Source organism: Pieris rapae, chromosome 8 (assembly GCF_905147795.1).
Source record: "Pieris rapae chromosome 8, ilPieRapa1.1, whole genome shotgun sequence".
NCBI lineage: Eukaryota > Metazoa > Arthropoda > Insecta > Lepidoptera > Pieridae > Pieris > Pieris rapae.
The window spans coordinates 10,086,227-10,102,666 of NC_059516.1; the positions used below are offsets into that span (position 1 = coordinate 10,086,227).

At 32.1% G+C, this 16,440-nt stretch overlaps 2 protein-coding genes across 3 annotated transcripts in view; one reads left to right on the forward strand and one right to left on the reverse strand.

The window, feature by feature from the left end:
* Positions 1–13,391, reverse strand: part of LOC111001775 (mitogen-activated protein kinase kinase kinase 4) — a 33,762-nt gene extending 20,371 nt beyond the window's left edge. For both annotated transcript variants that reach the window (XM_045629078.1, XM_045629077.1), the window contains exons 1-5: positions 12,947–13,391; positions 7,908–8,042; positions 2,256–2,344; positions 1,228–1,361; positions 61–237 (exon numbers count right to left, since the gene is read on the reverse strand). In XM_045629078.1, coding sequence (XP_045485034.1) covers positions 61–237; positions 1,228–1,361; positions 2,256–2,344; positions 7,908–8,042; positions 12,947–13,032 — 621 coding nt within the window. In that variant the 5' untranslated portion in view covers positions 13,033–13,391. The remainder of the gene's footprint in view (positions 1–60; positions 238–1,227; positions 1,362–2,255; positions 2,345–7,907; positions 8,043–12,946) is intronic.
* A 483-nt stretch (positions 13,392–13,874) lies between these two features.
* LOC110999003 lies at positions 13,875–15,570 on the forward strand. Its single transcript, XM_045629079.1, has 4 exons — positions 13,875–14,124; positions 14,206–14,418; positions 14,789–14,872; positions 15,340–15,570. Exons 1-4 carry the CDS (start codon positions 14,076–14,078, stop codon positions 15,507–15,509), a joined length of 516 nt encoding a protein of 171 aa, XP_045485035.1. The 5' UTR covers positions 13,875–14,075; the 3' UTR covers positions 15,510–15,570.
* Positions 15,571–16,440: the final 870 nt, after the last annotated feature.

The following is a 16,440-nucleotide window of genomic DNA, read 5'->3' on the forward strand; positions in this document are numbered from 1 at the left end:
TTGCCCGTTTGCCCCCTGTTCTAAAAATAATATTCATACTTCGCTCATTATCATACTCACAGTTCTCCGGCATCCTTTCTCCATATTCCCCATATTGATGAGCATACTAAATGTGTCGTGGAAGTTGATGCGACTCGCGGGCACTTCGTCATCACAACACCCCCTTATTTCCTCTTCCGGTTGCCGACACTTCGGCCGCGACACGAGGGACATGAAACGACTGCATGATTCCACCTTCTAAATACCAAAAAGGAGCATGAGAATTTTTTTGTACCATAATACTGTCGTTATATTATCGCTTTCGAGTCGAATTCTTTATACTTTTCAATAAAATAATATAATATGTTGGAGCAATGACGCTAATATTTGAGGCCATTGGCATTATAATTTAATAGTATGTAAGTCAAATTAGTTCCAAACTATTCTGTGGTTTACTGGAATAGCCTATATTAATAGATCTACAAATTAACGACTATTTGATAGTCTATAGTAATTACAAGGTCTTTATTATTGAAGTTGTAACAATCGTGTTATTGTCAGCTGGCATTGTCATTATATAACTTCAAACTCGAATTATTTCCTATATGGTTTATTTAATTTTCCAATATTAATAGATCTACAAATTAACGACTATTTCATTGTCTGTTGGAATTACATAGACTTTATTATGTATGTATGTATGTATTTAATATATTTCAATTCAACCATACCCTGCAAAACTGCATACGCAGTTTGACTGCAGGTAACTCGCTTTATATAAGCATAGATTATAAATTATTAAATAAGGTTATATTAACACAAATAAATTACGTTAATAATTACAAAGTATTTAACAAGTGTTTTTTTAATAAAGTTTTAAATTTAGCAATGTGTTGTTTAGTTTCTAAAATAAAAATTTATACTTACTTAATAATATTTTAAAACTTTAAAAAACTATAAATTACACGCGGAATCACGCAGAAGTCAGTAAGAAGACTATTTAGGATTTTTATAAGATTGATCTTTCAAAAAAGTAACATTTCACATACTTACAGTTAAAAATATATTTTCATCATAGTGCTGTGCGCATTGTGATTCTAACCTGATTGCGACTCCAATTAATTATTCTAATCAAAACTTAAGGAAATAAAGCCGATCCAAGTGTCAGGAATACAAATTCAAAAATATGTATAAATCCAGCAAAAATATATTCATATTGTAATTTTACAGACAAGCTAAATAACTCACCAAAGTTGGAACAGAAGTCATAACGCCGGGAGAAGGCAGGGAATCTGCCTTCATCTCCATCTGCCCAAACTCTTGCTTCCAGTCCCTCTCTTTGGCGCGAATGAATTTCATGCTGGCTCGTTTCTTTAAACGCTCTACAAATATAAAATAAATAAAGCCTAAATAAATTTCGTATCAAAGGCTTAGAAGATGAACATCGAAATCCGGATTTAAACAAAAATGTAGCTGTGCTATCAAACAGCAGTCGAAACTATTGGGTTCAATTGCACAGGATTAAATGTGAATGTGTGTTATCATAAGTTTGACGACTAACATTTTGTTTGCTTTTGATATTATTTTTTTCGGTAGTCGTGTTAATAGAAAATCATATGTAGTGTTAATAGAAAAAAGCACAAAGACAAAAACAAACAATACATACATTTTGTTATAGAACGGGATAAACGGACAGGAGGCTCACCTGATGTTAAGTGATACCACCGCCCGTGGACACTCAATGCCAGAGGGCTCGCCAGTGCATTGCCGGCCTTTTAGGACTTTATTGATTAATTGGTTCGGAAATACTCAGTGGGCAACTGGTTCCACATAGTGGCAATAACTGCTTTAAGAAAAGCTATTTGTGTGATCGCTTTTTCATTCATATTTTTTAATCAATTTATTTAATACAAAGAGAAATTTTAAATATTTGACTGTATTACAGTTGACTGTATTTAACAAGGTTCATGTGTTTCCTATAAAACAATAAAAAAACTACTGTATTTTACACCAATTGCTTTCGATAGGATTATCCCTGAGGCTAATATATGTATACTTATTTCTTATTATAAAATTACAATTAGTAACTTATATATTACACAACACAACTTAATAAACATAATTAACAAGTTAATTCATTTAAAATATAATTGAGCATGTATGCAACATATATTTATTACTAAAGTCAATTTGTAAAAATATACCAATGTATTAAAAAAAATCATCTGTCTCTCTCTCTTCATCACATCGAAATCAATTAATACAAATAAAATTACCTGGTGGCGTCGGCTGAGTTGCAGGGAAACTGTCAACCGACTTCCCATCTGTCATATTGTTGTAACTCAAACTAGAATCTATCATATTTCTGAAAAATAAAAAAATCTACTCTAAGAAATTATTAGTTAGACCTGTGATATGTTTAAACTAGTCGAAAGGATAGTCATAAATAAAGGCAGTCACCGAAGCCCATTAATTTCATCAAGAATTGTGTTCTCTTAATGGGACTGTAAGTATTGGACTCAAACTCAAAATCATTATTCATATAGGTAACCAAGTACACGAACGTCAACAGAAAAGATGTTAATTTGATTCTAAATTTACATTTCCTACCAGTTCGCACGGTCAAGAGCGTAAAGCGGGCAAGAAGAAGTGGCAAGAAACTCTCCGCCACTCTTAAATCGCCATGTTTTGTATGACTACCTATTTGAATTTGTATGACTTAGAGCAGATCAGCCATAAATATCTGGAGCAAATCAATAAAGGATTTGGATCCTTTAAATAATCGTAAAACTTATAAAAAGCTTTACTGATTAATTTACGTTTCACGAGTAACATGTTAAATTTCATTAGTAAATTAGGTTAGACTTAAATTACTTATTAGACATAAGTAAGGCTAGAACGTAAAATGTAGAGAAATGTATATTTAAGAGAGAAGCTCTACTTTCTCTTTATCTCTGCTGGGAAACGACTATTTCACTCGCGAAAAGTAGACATATCGTAACGAAGACGTTTAATAAACTTTTCAAACAAAGTTACTGCTTGATTTGATGGCGGCGATGGCGCGAAATATTTTATTTATCAAATGAAATTAACTGTTTTTCCATTATCATAGTGAAGCTACATTTGTCGGTCTGGGCCTCAGATTCTGTATCTGTTTCATGATCATTTCAGATCAATCTAATAGGCAAGTCTGCTGAATTCTGTGCCTGCCACACATCCTCGACTTTTTGGGTGTAACGCAAACCGGTTTTCTTACGATATTTTCCTATACCGTTTGATCTAATATTAAATGCGCACATAAACAGAAATTCCAATGGTGCAAAATCACCTCTTAATTCTCATTCTAGACATTGTTAGAAAATGTTATATTCTTAGAATCAATATAACCACACTGTTTCTTCAGATATGTGCCACATCCATCGTTCATCAATTTCATTCTGAATCAATTAACAATATTAAAATACTTTTCGTTGGATATTGGAGCCAACAGTGGCTATCACAGTGCTTGTTCGATTTTCTTCCGTTAACTTCATAAATTGTAAATATGATTATATGAAGTGCCTAGGAAAACGGTCAGTGGAAGAGTTCCAGCTATGTAGTTAAATAATTTCGCCTGGAACGGAAAACCCCTTAAATATAGTAATAATTTGTTATATTAAAAATTTATCTTAAACAGGTAAAAACTATTTGTCGTTTGGAATTTTAAAACCAGTCTTCTGGTTGAGGAAAAGACTTATCGTTCAAATATACTAATTATTATGAGTATTTTATTATTGAAATGAAACTACTTTAGTGGCATGAGGGTAAAATTGTACGAATGAAACGTCACGAATATGTGCAACGTTTTTGTTGAAGAAAAGGAAGAGAGCGATTGAGACCGATTGAGGGAGAGTGAGAAAGCTATGGTTAATGTGTTCGTTTAGTAGTTACATATTAGAACATTAGATGGCAATTCTGCCTTGTGCTGTAAACGCAGATTTTTTATTTATTTATATTATCATTAGCACGTATACAGTGTGAACATAGATATACAAATATATGGAGAGATCATATACTGGTACATAACCATCAATTGGGGCTTTCACCTTAGTAATAATCAATTTACAAAGAAGTTTCACAACTGAAATGTGTACTGTCTCCACACTTTTTTATTTATTAAAAATATAAATAGATACTCACTGCGTACTGATTAAAAAAACTTTGTTTATATTTACTTATAGCCACGCCAACAAAGCCACATAAAAAATAACAAGAAAGAAGAAAACTATAAAACGTACACACAAAGTATGGCCCCGATAATAGTTGTGTTACGTAATGCTAGTATCCAAGAAACCAGTAAAAATATTCTTTATAAACAAAGTATAAGTCAAAATTCCAATCCAATCAAAAAAAAGTTTTAAGAGTTTTAAAAGAGTTAATTTAACCGCTTTTTACAAGTGTTGCGAAATTATAGACCTCAAAGCGCGTTCTTGATCTAATCAGCCCACAACATAAGAGATCTTCAGCGAGAATTCCCTTCCACCCTTACAAATCAATCAAATCAAATCAAAATTTATTTATTCAGTTTAGATGCGACTTAAGGCATGCTTATGAATGTCAAAATCGTTTACAAAATTCGCGAAAAGCAAAACTACGCCATCCGTTCGCAAGACTACCAGGAGGTCTTGTTCCGAGAAGAACGGACAAGAAACTCAGCAAGTTTTATCCTCCCTTTACATACAATAATTCAAAAGAAAATGTCATAAACCACAACGTCATTTAAGTTACATAAATAAAAATAAAATAAAATCTGTTCTATGATTTACCACATTCACCATTACATTACATTACATTCCATTACATTACATGACATTACATGACATTACATTACATTACAGCACCAGCCTCTCTGTTATGGAGTCCTTTCCACCTCGGCACGTGAAGACGTTGCTTTGAGGCTATCGAAGATTGAAACTAAATTTGGGTTCACCATAATTCCGAGCACTGGTCTCATTGGTGCTCAAGGAGCGTCGCGGATACAATTCCACGGGTTTTCCCAATTTGAGTGCCCGCTGAAAACTTGAAGCGCGTAGTAAGCCGCGTATTATTAATGTAAGTTTGAAGCAATTGTTATTGAAAACATAAATGTACACAAAATTCACCTGGATATACTTTTCAACCAAATATTAGCGATATTTTGCGCCCATTTTTTGGACAAAGGCCGTCTTTGCCCATGAGTATTCAGTGTATTTCAATTAGTTATTACGCGTCTGCCGCCAATATGGACGAAGTGACTGAGTCGGAAAAATCAGAAGCGCCGAACTTGTATTTCATGCCTCTTGTTCTGCTGACGAGGTTTCGGTTCAACGACCTTTACGATATTACACATATATTTTTAAATACAACATTAGATTTTTCAGTCAATGTATAATAATTGCTACTTGTGTAATTTTCAGGGGGGAGGGAGAGAGAGAGCCTAGAGATGAGTACGATAAGCTCTGTAGAACATTCTGCACCTCAGCATAATGCTGAGCCAGGGCCAATTACAGCCACAGCACATATGCATTACAAATTTTAAACGAACCGAATCGGAAATGGGAGTTAAATTTTTTTCTTTGATTATGTATTGTTATTTTGTTTTGTTGTGTGTGTGTGTGTTTTCGTTTGTAATAAATGTTATGTCTATGTCTATGATAACACGACGAGTTATATATATTTATTGGTTTTATACACAACTAAATTATATGTGTCAGCGACCTGTCAGAACTACTGACAGGTATGGAGCCCATTTATAATTAAAATTAAATATCAACAACGTATACAATTAAGACAAAAACAGAGTCGTTAGTATTGGACTTTACCCTGTTCCTTATCAATTTAACTAACAAAAATGTTTAAGAATTTTACACTTACATAACGTAAGATTTTGAATGATTTTATCACATTCATTGTATCGACGCAGACAAACTAGAACACATAACAAACTAAACTACTTTTAAAACATGTTTACCACAATCATATTAAAAATGTTCTAAAGATTTAACAAATTAAGGAAATATCTTTAATAATTACCAATGTAATAATTTCTTTAAAAATAAATTTAATGTTTGAGGCGCAAACTAACTATTACGGTCGCTGGCAGAATGACCAGCACTGTGAAACACGTGTTTCACAGCATAATGCTGAGCCAGTGACAGAGGGCCACTTACAACCACAACACACACATATTACACACCTAAATTGGACCTTATTCCAGAAAAAAAAATATTTTGTGTGTTTCATTAGTAAATTATGTTTGTCTATGTCTTAAACAATAACTACCTTCTTAACGTGGGCTTACATAGAAATAAACCTATATTTTATCCATCAGACGCGGTTATCACGGACAAACAACGTATGTATTGTTTTGCCGCAACTATGAGTCAGGGGACTGTACCGACTGGGTCGCGTTCTGTGCTGACTCACAATTGATTACGTGATAAGGATTTATAGTAGGAATGATAACATGTATGAAAAAATAACAATATAAATAACAGCTCCGGAACTGGCACATATGTGAATATTATATACCAAGTCCAAATCTAGTACAATACCTAGAATTATTATCAATAATTACTTGTCTTCAGCGATCTATTGAAATTCTTCAATCACACTCTAATACATTTATTATATTAGATGAAATTAGAGTTATGTATGGGCGGGAACAAAAAGCAGATAATTTAAAAATAGAATATATTTAATAAATGTTATCTATAGACTGTCAAGTATAAGTTGGCGTTCCAGTGGCGGCGCCTCCTACAACCCTCTGTGTTGCCACTTTTTTTGTTTAGTTTGGATTGATGGATATTCTTAGATATTACATTAAAGGTAAATAAAAAACTTAATAACAAAAAATTATTTTTTATAGTAATTATGGTCTGTTAGAGGCATTATTCCTTCCATGAATTCTTCAGAGTCATCTGTGTCAGAAGAATCTGAGTCGCTGCTATTCAAATCAATTAAAAATGGTTCCATTACTGTTTCAAGGCGGTTGTCTGTCATACGATAATTATTTTCAACATTTATAACGTGATTACAGTGTTTCTGCCATTCTTCAGCAGTTATTTTGGAAAATGCACTATGGATTCTCTGTTCCATGTTTTCAGAGAGGTTCACGGTTCTTTCAGAAACACCTTAAATAAAACAAAAAATATTTTAAGTTATCCATCAATCACATTTACTTTCAAAAGCAATTATTATTTTTCCCTAAATTTGGGGATATAAATATCACTTTTAACTGGCAATACTTTACCTGTCAAAGCCGCTGTTCGAGCATTCACTTGTTGAAATGGAATAATCGGCCCATTGTTACGTTTCTCCTCTTCACAAAAACGTTTTACAGCTAGAATAATTTCTCTAGCTGCACTCCGGCATGTTTCCGGCACTTTTGGCATGTTTCGTAATAATTTTTACACTTTAAAACAAAAATTATTAGCACCGACACACGTGAGGCTACCAAGCTGTTAGAACTGTCAACACAACTGTCAAAATTAGTACCTTTTTCTGCCACACGCCAACTTACACATGACAACCTATATGCACTTTTGCCATCTTATATGTAGTTCATTGACCCCTTTCCTATAAACACCATTCGTACTTAAATTCGGAAAAGGAGTTATTCAAATTTCGAAAAAATGGTAATCTGTTGGAACAAGGACAGTGGATCTCATAGACATTCCAATTGAAGCTTCTCTTATTTGGTAGCAGTCTGTTGCGCAGTGTGTGCTCTAGCATTGTCCTGAAGCATAAATGGCCTAGAGCGATTGTGACCAACCTTGGTTGTTTAGTAGCTAGCTTTTTCATCATAATAGACATCACCCGTAATCGTCTGGACAATAATAGTGAAGGACCCCGACAATTTCTAATTACCTAAAACAATTTTACGTAAATCTTAAATGAGTTAAACTCACCTACGCTTCTCCTTATCTCGGATCCTGGACCGGGGAGGCGTGCTCCCTAAGAGATCAGCTTCAGACCCATCCCCACATTCCTCCAGAAGAAAGCGCGAGGACCGGGGATGGCGCATCACTACATCCTTGGAGTTTCTGTAAAATTACAAATTAAGTAATTATCATAAAGGCAAGAGCGTGATAGTAACAATACATTTTAGAAGATTTTGTAAATAACAAAAAAGGATTTTTGACTATGATTTTTAGTTTCCGTGTGCGTGAGTGTGTGTATGTACTTAATTTAATGTATAAATTAAATATATACCGTTGATTCACATGATTTACACTGTCAAAGTTTCATCAAAATGGATTCAGTATGTTTTCAGAATATCTATGTAGGTATATATAGAACGAAAAAAGTGACGCAATAGCTACGCAATGACAAAAGAAAAAGATGAAGACAAATGAAAAAATTCGAAAGATGATTTGCGAAGAGTAGGTGGCCCTCATTGGATACGTAAAGACCGAAACAGAGAGGAGTGGAAGTCCTTAGAGGAGACCTATATATAAGGACAAGCTGTATAATAAAATCAACCGGCTTGCCGATTAATTACCTATTAGTATTTATTTTTTTATTTTTAGTGAAAACATTATTAGTATTTCACACTTTTATGTACCTAATATTATAATATTTATAATATTAGGTACATTATATTTATTTGTAATATTATAATATATTTAAGCTGTATTTTTCTGTAATTATTATGTATATATAATTTCGTTAGTTTACACCAATAAGGTTGATATATATTGCATTTTTATAAAATATTTAGAATACAAATAATATTTATATTATTTAAACCTTACGATTGCCTCCAACATTTCCCGCGAAGGCGCTAACCAATCACAAAAACCGCTTGGTCTGTGAAACTTTATACTTTATACAACGATAATCTGTGATTTACACAATAAAACCATACTTTATTGACAAGCCCCGCGATTTGTTGATCTTTCTCTAGTAGTGGTTTATGACATTTTCCTTGGAATAATTGTAATGTAGAGGAAGGGTAAAACTTTTCTCGAGAGTTAATTGTTTAAAATGTACCTTTTGCATTTCTATTTTGGGGAACGATGAGAGATTATCACGTCTATATTAGTATGCAAATATACAATATTTACCAAGCCTATTGTTCTCTTCTCTAAAACGACATCCGGCATGACTGGCTGAAAGAGGCCACAATAGTCAATGTTACCGAGATACAAGTAATTTGCAAATTTTATAAAATCTTCGCTATGTTGTTAATTCCACTATCGTCACAAAGGTCACTAGGTTCGTTGACCGCGTCTTCCAAAACAGGTTTTGTGGAATTGAAAACAAATCACTGCAAATATTTCTTTAAGTATTCTTACTTTTCACAAATTTTTATTTCGGAAAGTCCGTTTTTTTTTTCGAGGAAGCAACTTCAATATATCTTAGCAAAGAATATTAAAAGGCCCGGTCTGTATATTGATAAACATCATAAATTATAGGCTTAATAATATTAAAAAACGAGTATCAAATTATCGATAATGATACTCGTTACTCTCGAGAGACGACTATAGTTGGTTTATTAAACAACCAAACAAACCTCTTACCAACCAGAACATTTCCATTTTCCTGAAAAACTAATGATAGTTTTTCATCGAAACGATGGTGTTTATGAACCGCTTGGATGTCAATTCTCAATCGTCAACAGCTAGTTCATCACGCGTGGACATCGCATGTCATTATATTATTACGTACGCTACATACGCCCCCCAACCCCTCGAATTCTCCAGAAGTAATAAAATGTTCGAATAGATGGACGGCACATTAATTTGTTTAATCAACTAGTAAACGCATAATCGTAACAGTATTAAACACGTCTACTGATAAGCTTAACACGCGGACCTACGGAATTCAATTGTGGGGAGCTACATGCGACTCTAACAAAACTAAAATTAAAAGAACACAAAATTGCACGCTTAAACAAATAAGCAACTCGCCTTGGTTCATAAAAAAAACGCCGAAGTACATGAACACCTGGGGGTATGTCCAGGTGTAGTACTACTTAGTGTGCTCAGAAGTACAAGACTAGGCTGGAAAATCATCCTAACCACCTAGCTGTGCAACTCAACCTACCAGAGTGGGAATATACCCGCAAATCCTCCTACAACTTATCTGCTCATAGTCAGAGGACTGATTGCACGATGCGCTCTTGGAAAAAAATTTTGGATTTTATTTTTCGTGCAATCAGAACAACAAAAACTTATAAGCTTGAAGTTGATAAAAAATATTTGTTTGTTTAAACTTCGATGGAAAGAATGGAATAAGCCCTATTAACTATTATGTTGCAGAATCATTCATTTACTGTAGCCATTTCATATCCACAATTATTATCAATGTATATCTATCCAAAACTGTGCTTATCAGAAGTATTAATGGTCCCATTATCAAATGATATCACAAGAACTATTTAATATAATAGATTTCATAATACAGTTTGATTTTAAAATATCTTGCCAGAAATTAAGGAAGAAATCTTATCAGAATAAGAGTTATAATTTTAATCAATTTAAACACTCAACAAAATAATAAATTAAGGTGATAAAAACATTATTGAATAAAATTTCATGTTACACTTTCAGCAAGGTGGATAATTCTAAAAAATGATTTCTTCTAGAATCACACTAAGTAATATTGCTTATCAGATCTGGGGATCAACAGGGTTTGGAGGCACAAAAGGTCCATCACCTAGTTGCCATAAAGAAAAAAACAAATATTTACTTGCACGTGACCATAGAGCAGGTTGTAAATAATAAATGGCCCAAATATAAGAGACTTTTGATCAACGGTCAAGTGCACAGGAGCTAATTAAATATGTAAGTCGGAGTCTGGTACCCCAAAGCAGGTGCTTTCCTCACTCAATTACTAAATCTCTCAATACATCAAGAAAATGCTGCCAGTTTTAAAGGCACCATAGAGGCCAAACTGTTAAATTTGTTTTAATTTTCTATTTATTAATTTTCAACTATATATTTTGATTATTATTATACAATGTAGATTAAGAATATTGTAAATACTGTATAATTGTGTTTTAGAAATAAATCTGTTTATTATCAGAAAAAGCAATATGTTATATTTATCACATATATCTTAGATTAGCTTTCTTGTATAGTAATGATACTATAACTTTGTCAATAAACTTATAACACAATAGCCAACTAGATACTATTTAGCTCAAAAAATAACAATTTAATATTCATGCAGTTTTCTCTTTATTGTATTTTTTAAACAGTAATTAATAATATGTTCCATTCCAAGTGGAACCGGATGGAGGAGGCCTATCTCCAAACCAAACCAAACCTGACAAATCAAAACCTAACAAGCAAATGATTATTCCTAAGTGTTAAAGTGTATTTTTTTCTCCATTCAAAATCAATGAAACTTATAATCTTTTATAATTAAGTTTTGGAAATAAAGGCTATTACTATTAGGTAATAAATATGTTCATATTCAAAGTAAAAACTACAGAAACTATGAATCCTGTTTATCAAAATCCCATGTTTGACCATGAAGTTGTCTCTTTAATTGATGTAACATACAGGTATCAAAGTTACAATATTTAATACAATTATAATTATGCACATGTTCGAAACGTAATAAAAAAAGTTAGGCTACAATTAACTGTTTATTATACAACATCTGTGAATATAATAGAGTAATTGTGTTTACACAGTACTATCAGCACTTAGCCGTAACACTGATATAGAGATAATGAATCTGACATTTATAGCACCTAATAGCACAACCACTTCATTTTACATGGTTATAATCCTTTTAATACTAAAATAATGTATTGTAAATTGAACAAACAAATATCCTTGAATTTAAATTGTACTTAACTTGTATATACTTATCTAAATTCATATCTATATGTAAATATTATCTATAAATCCATGATAAATTTTGGTGTGAGCTATATGTAGTCTAAACAGGCATACTTTAGTAGCTGCATACCAGTAAACATCATTTCAAACTATTGTTAAAGTTCTTTTTATACCAGTTTATCTTTAAAAATATATATTAAGCCTAAATAAATGGATTTGTACCATTTTTATTTATTATTTCAGTAACTGTGGTTAAAAAATGGGGATATAATTTGAACCAATATAATACATTTGTCTGGACTGTAAGAGCATTGAAAATACAATGTGCTTATTAGTTTTAACTACCAAATTATTACTTTACTACAGTCAACTCTTGATAATTTCTGTCTTAAGGGATATCAGAGGTTAAAGAGTTTTATCATTTATTAACACATTTATAACATTTTATTGTCTTAACGAATGACTGAGTCACTACTCAAACATTAACATTACTTATTAATGCTAGAAAGACAACTGGAATGCAAACGGTCAATACTTCTGCATATAAACAAACATCTGGTCATACATGATAAACATACATGGTCATTTAGAGAATATATTAATATACAATTACAAACTAAAAATATATCTAATAAGTAACCTTAAAATTTAATTATTAAAAAATATTATTAAAAGGAGTCCCTTTAGGCAAGGTTCCGAAGATACTAGCAGCGTTCCCCCTTTGAATAGCTAGACTAATTCTTTGTGCAAGGTAATATTTAATATTTAATCTGCCACAAATATATTGTACTACTTTTTATAGTATACATAAAACGGTCATTTAGAGAATTAAGAACGCTGATTTTAAATTATAGTTAGTGAGATTTACCTTCGACTTCAAATAATTGAGCGGACCAATTAACATTGACTTTATTCAATTTATGAAGGAAAGAAACTTAAAATTATGGAGTGATTCAAAGTAACGAGTGTCAAATTATGAAGATTTCTTTTCATTGTACCATATAAGCTGTAAAAAGCTTTATTTGTTACTAATTTACAGAATAATAAATGTATTGTAGATCAGTTAAGATTTCATACTTTTAATATTTTAAAAGGTGGTTTAGTAAATAAAACTTCAAAGTAGCGATGAAAAAATAATTGTTAATACTTACAAATCATCATCTGAACTTTGGCCAGAATCATAATTGATTGGAAACTCAAATTTAGACTTCCATTCCTTATCGCCACTCGAAACCATTTTACAAACACGTTTAAGTATTGAATACAAGTTTTATAAACGACATAACACTGTTTTCGTTTTAATAAAATTTCATATTAATCAAACTCATTACATATTTTGCACATCACATGTCAGCAATAGTTTACCACTTTCATTAAGAAATCCTCAGCGGAAGTAATAGATGCCGGCAGTCGCTATGGGGAACTTTTTACATATTTTAATATTGACCTAAACTATCAAAAGTGTTCACGGCCGCAACCCGCAACTAATGAATGACCATACTAACTACTACGGTATACATAACACATTTCACACTTGACACTAGTCACATCACTCACAATTCACACAGCATACTCAGTGAGCCTGCCTGTGCCTCTGTGCGCCAGGGGCTACAATCTTAGTACAAAAAGTTTGGAATTGCAATGATATAAAGAAAACTTTTAAAGATGGTCATCTTTTGATATACTTCTCTAACCAGTGATATGTTTGTTTAATTTGGCCGCGTATTAAGGAAAAGTTTATTAACTTGCGCATACAGATGGCACTAGAGTACCATAATACGTCTAAATACAATTGTTCCAAGTATTAATAGTATGCATCTTCAACAGTAACCTTCTTAATTTAGTCAGGCTATAAATTGGTAGAAGTGACCATTTTTACACATTTCCTTAATTTGGTAGTTTTTAATCAATGAGCAACACAAATGGCTTACTGGTTCTTATACAAGAATAATGAGTTTACTTTAGTTTATTTAACTTGTTGGCGTAAGAAACTCAATTTTACTGAGTTTTATCATAACTTTCGATGCAGAAACTAAAAAAGAAATGTTTTAATATGTATCAACAAAAATAGTAGTAGATTTTTTTAAAGTGTATTGCAACATTGTAAAAAAAGTTAGTGTCATGGACGCCGTGCTGTGTATACTGTGCTTTTGCGTTTTTAAGTGTTTTTTTGCCTTAAATTCGTGCTCTTTTCATAAATCCGTTGAGTAGAGTTCGCTCCTCCGGTTTTATAAGACTTTAAGTTATTTATTGTGAGACAGGACTCCATTTACTTCCGATATGTCGTCGGATAAAAAGTGTTGTGTACCTGGGTGTTTTGAGTCCGGTGGTATGTAAATAAACAGTGTATAGAAAGGAATTCCACTCATAATCTGTTTCCTTTAATTAATTTAATGTTGGTGTCTTTCAGCATCGCATAAAGTGCTGCATCTATTTCCCAACCCCAACAAAGACCCAGATCGTGTCGAAGCTTGGAGAAAGGCTGTTGGCGGAAAGATACTTGAATTATCTTTCGAGCATATTTACAAGTATCGTCGTGTATGCCGTGCTCATTTCGAAGATAAATTTCACTGTCGCTACGAGAGACTGTCCAACATATCAATTCCAACCGTTAATATGGCAGGTATGTATTTTAATTTAATAGTTAAATACCACAAAATTTTAGATCAAAACATCATATTGAAGCATTTATACTATTTACTAACTAACACCGAGTCACATCTTTGAAATGACTTCAAATATTTGTTTGAATCAGATGTCACCTGGCGGAATTCTCTTACCACATCAAATATTTTTTACTTATCAAAACATGATATTATTTGATGGGTAAAGGTAAAGAAGGGTCAATACTTATATTATGATTGCAAATTAAATTGAGTACATTGTATTAGCTTTCAATATTGGCTATGAAGTGTATTGAATTATGCAACACCCCACATGTTGATTATGTTAATTCATAAATACTGTTACTGATACTTAAATTATGTTGTCAGGTGAACAAAGAATGGCTCCAACTCAAGCTATAGCTTCTGATGAATTGAACGAAAATACACCTGTAATAGAATTACCAATTGGTCGTAAGTAAACATTTATCATATAATTGACTATATTTGTTAATTCAATTCACTGGTGATAGAAATGTTGGTTATCTATCTGTTCCGTTCTCTTGTTTTAACTCTAAGTTCATGTCTGTGGTGTGTGGTGACTGGTGAGTAGTTTGTATCGTAGAAAACAATTAAAAATTGTATTACATGTAAACTCATCAATGTCAATCTTGTTGCATAAATATTATATACTAGCGGATCCTCGTGGTTTTATCTGTGTGGAACCCGTTCCTGTGGGAATAGCCTAATAAAATATAGCTTATATGTTAATCAGGGATAATGTATTATTCTAAAAGTGAATGAATTTTTGAAATCGGGCTAGAAGTTTTTTGAGTTTATTCATTACATTATGATTTGTTAATTTTTTCCGATATCAACTGCCATATTCTGAGTTTCATATTATCCATAGTGCTTACCAATACTTTTAAAATTGTTTTCAGATTTAAGGAATTTGAAGAAAAGAGTGAAAATGAAAGCTTATACACTTGCTGAAAGCACTGAAAGATCAAAAATAAACTTAAAAAACAAGCAACTCGTATTCTTTTTATCTACTGTGGTAAAGAACAATTGCAAAGGCTTTTTTTTTGGCAAAATATTAGATTTTAAATAGTAGTGATGATGATAATTTGCAATGTTCATGTACTTTGACTAATAAATCCTGTAAACATAAATGTTTTATTTCTTCTCCAATTCCCAATAATATTTTAAATTTAGATACTGTTTAAAACAAATGCTGCCATTTTTATACGAAGCGGCATTTGTTTTAATCAGTATCTAAAAAAAATAACAATTTATTAAAAACTAAAAATTTGATTTTCCCGCTTCCTCGAAAAGTAGTTCCAACTTGCGCGTAAGGAGGTCGCTGATCAAACCCGGTAGTACAAAAAATGCTTGAAGATAGCTCTCTATTTCCTATATAAGAAGTTACTCTATGCTGTGCGCTCATTGCTCAGTGATACCAACGTCCAACTGCTTTAGAATGTTCCCAATAAGACTAACTTCAAAAACCCCTAAATATCGACAAAAAATTGCTAAAAAATGTTATTTAATAAACTAACTTTCTAAAATAAAAAATTTGAGTACTATTAAATAGCTGTTGATGTTATGCGGGTACCTTTACATGTAGTTCTTAACTTTATTATTATTTATTTTGCTATCACCGCATGTTCTTCTCTTCAACGTTCACCTATTATTTCAATCTTGGGGTTTTAGTTATAACTACGCTTGGAGTTTTTATTTGGTTTAGTTTATTGGATAGTTCGAGGGCTTATTTAAATGGTATAGTTTTAAAGTTTAATAAAAGTATTTGTAAAATGTTAAAAAATAATAAAATTTCCCTACAGAAAACTCCCCTGAATATCTTATTTCCTCCTAAATTTGAGGGAGATAACCTCCAAGTTGACATCTCTGCATCGGCTGTGGAAAATTTTAAATGTTGCCAGTTTCTTTTCAGAAACTCCTCTAAACTAGGACCATTTTTTTTGGCAGGGTTTTTAGTATAGCCAAAAGAATTTGTATAAAAATGGTTGCATGACGTTGCA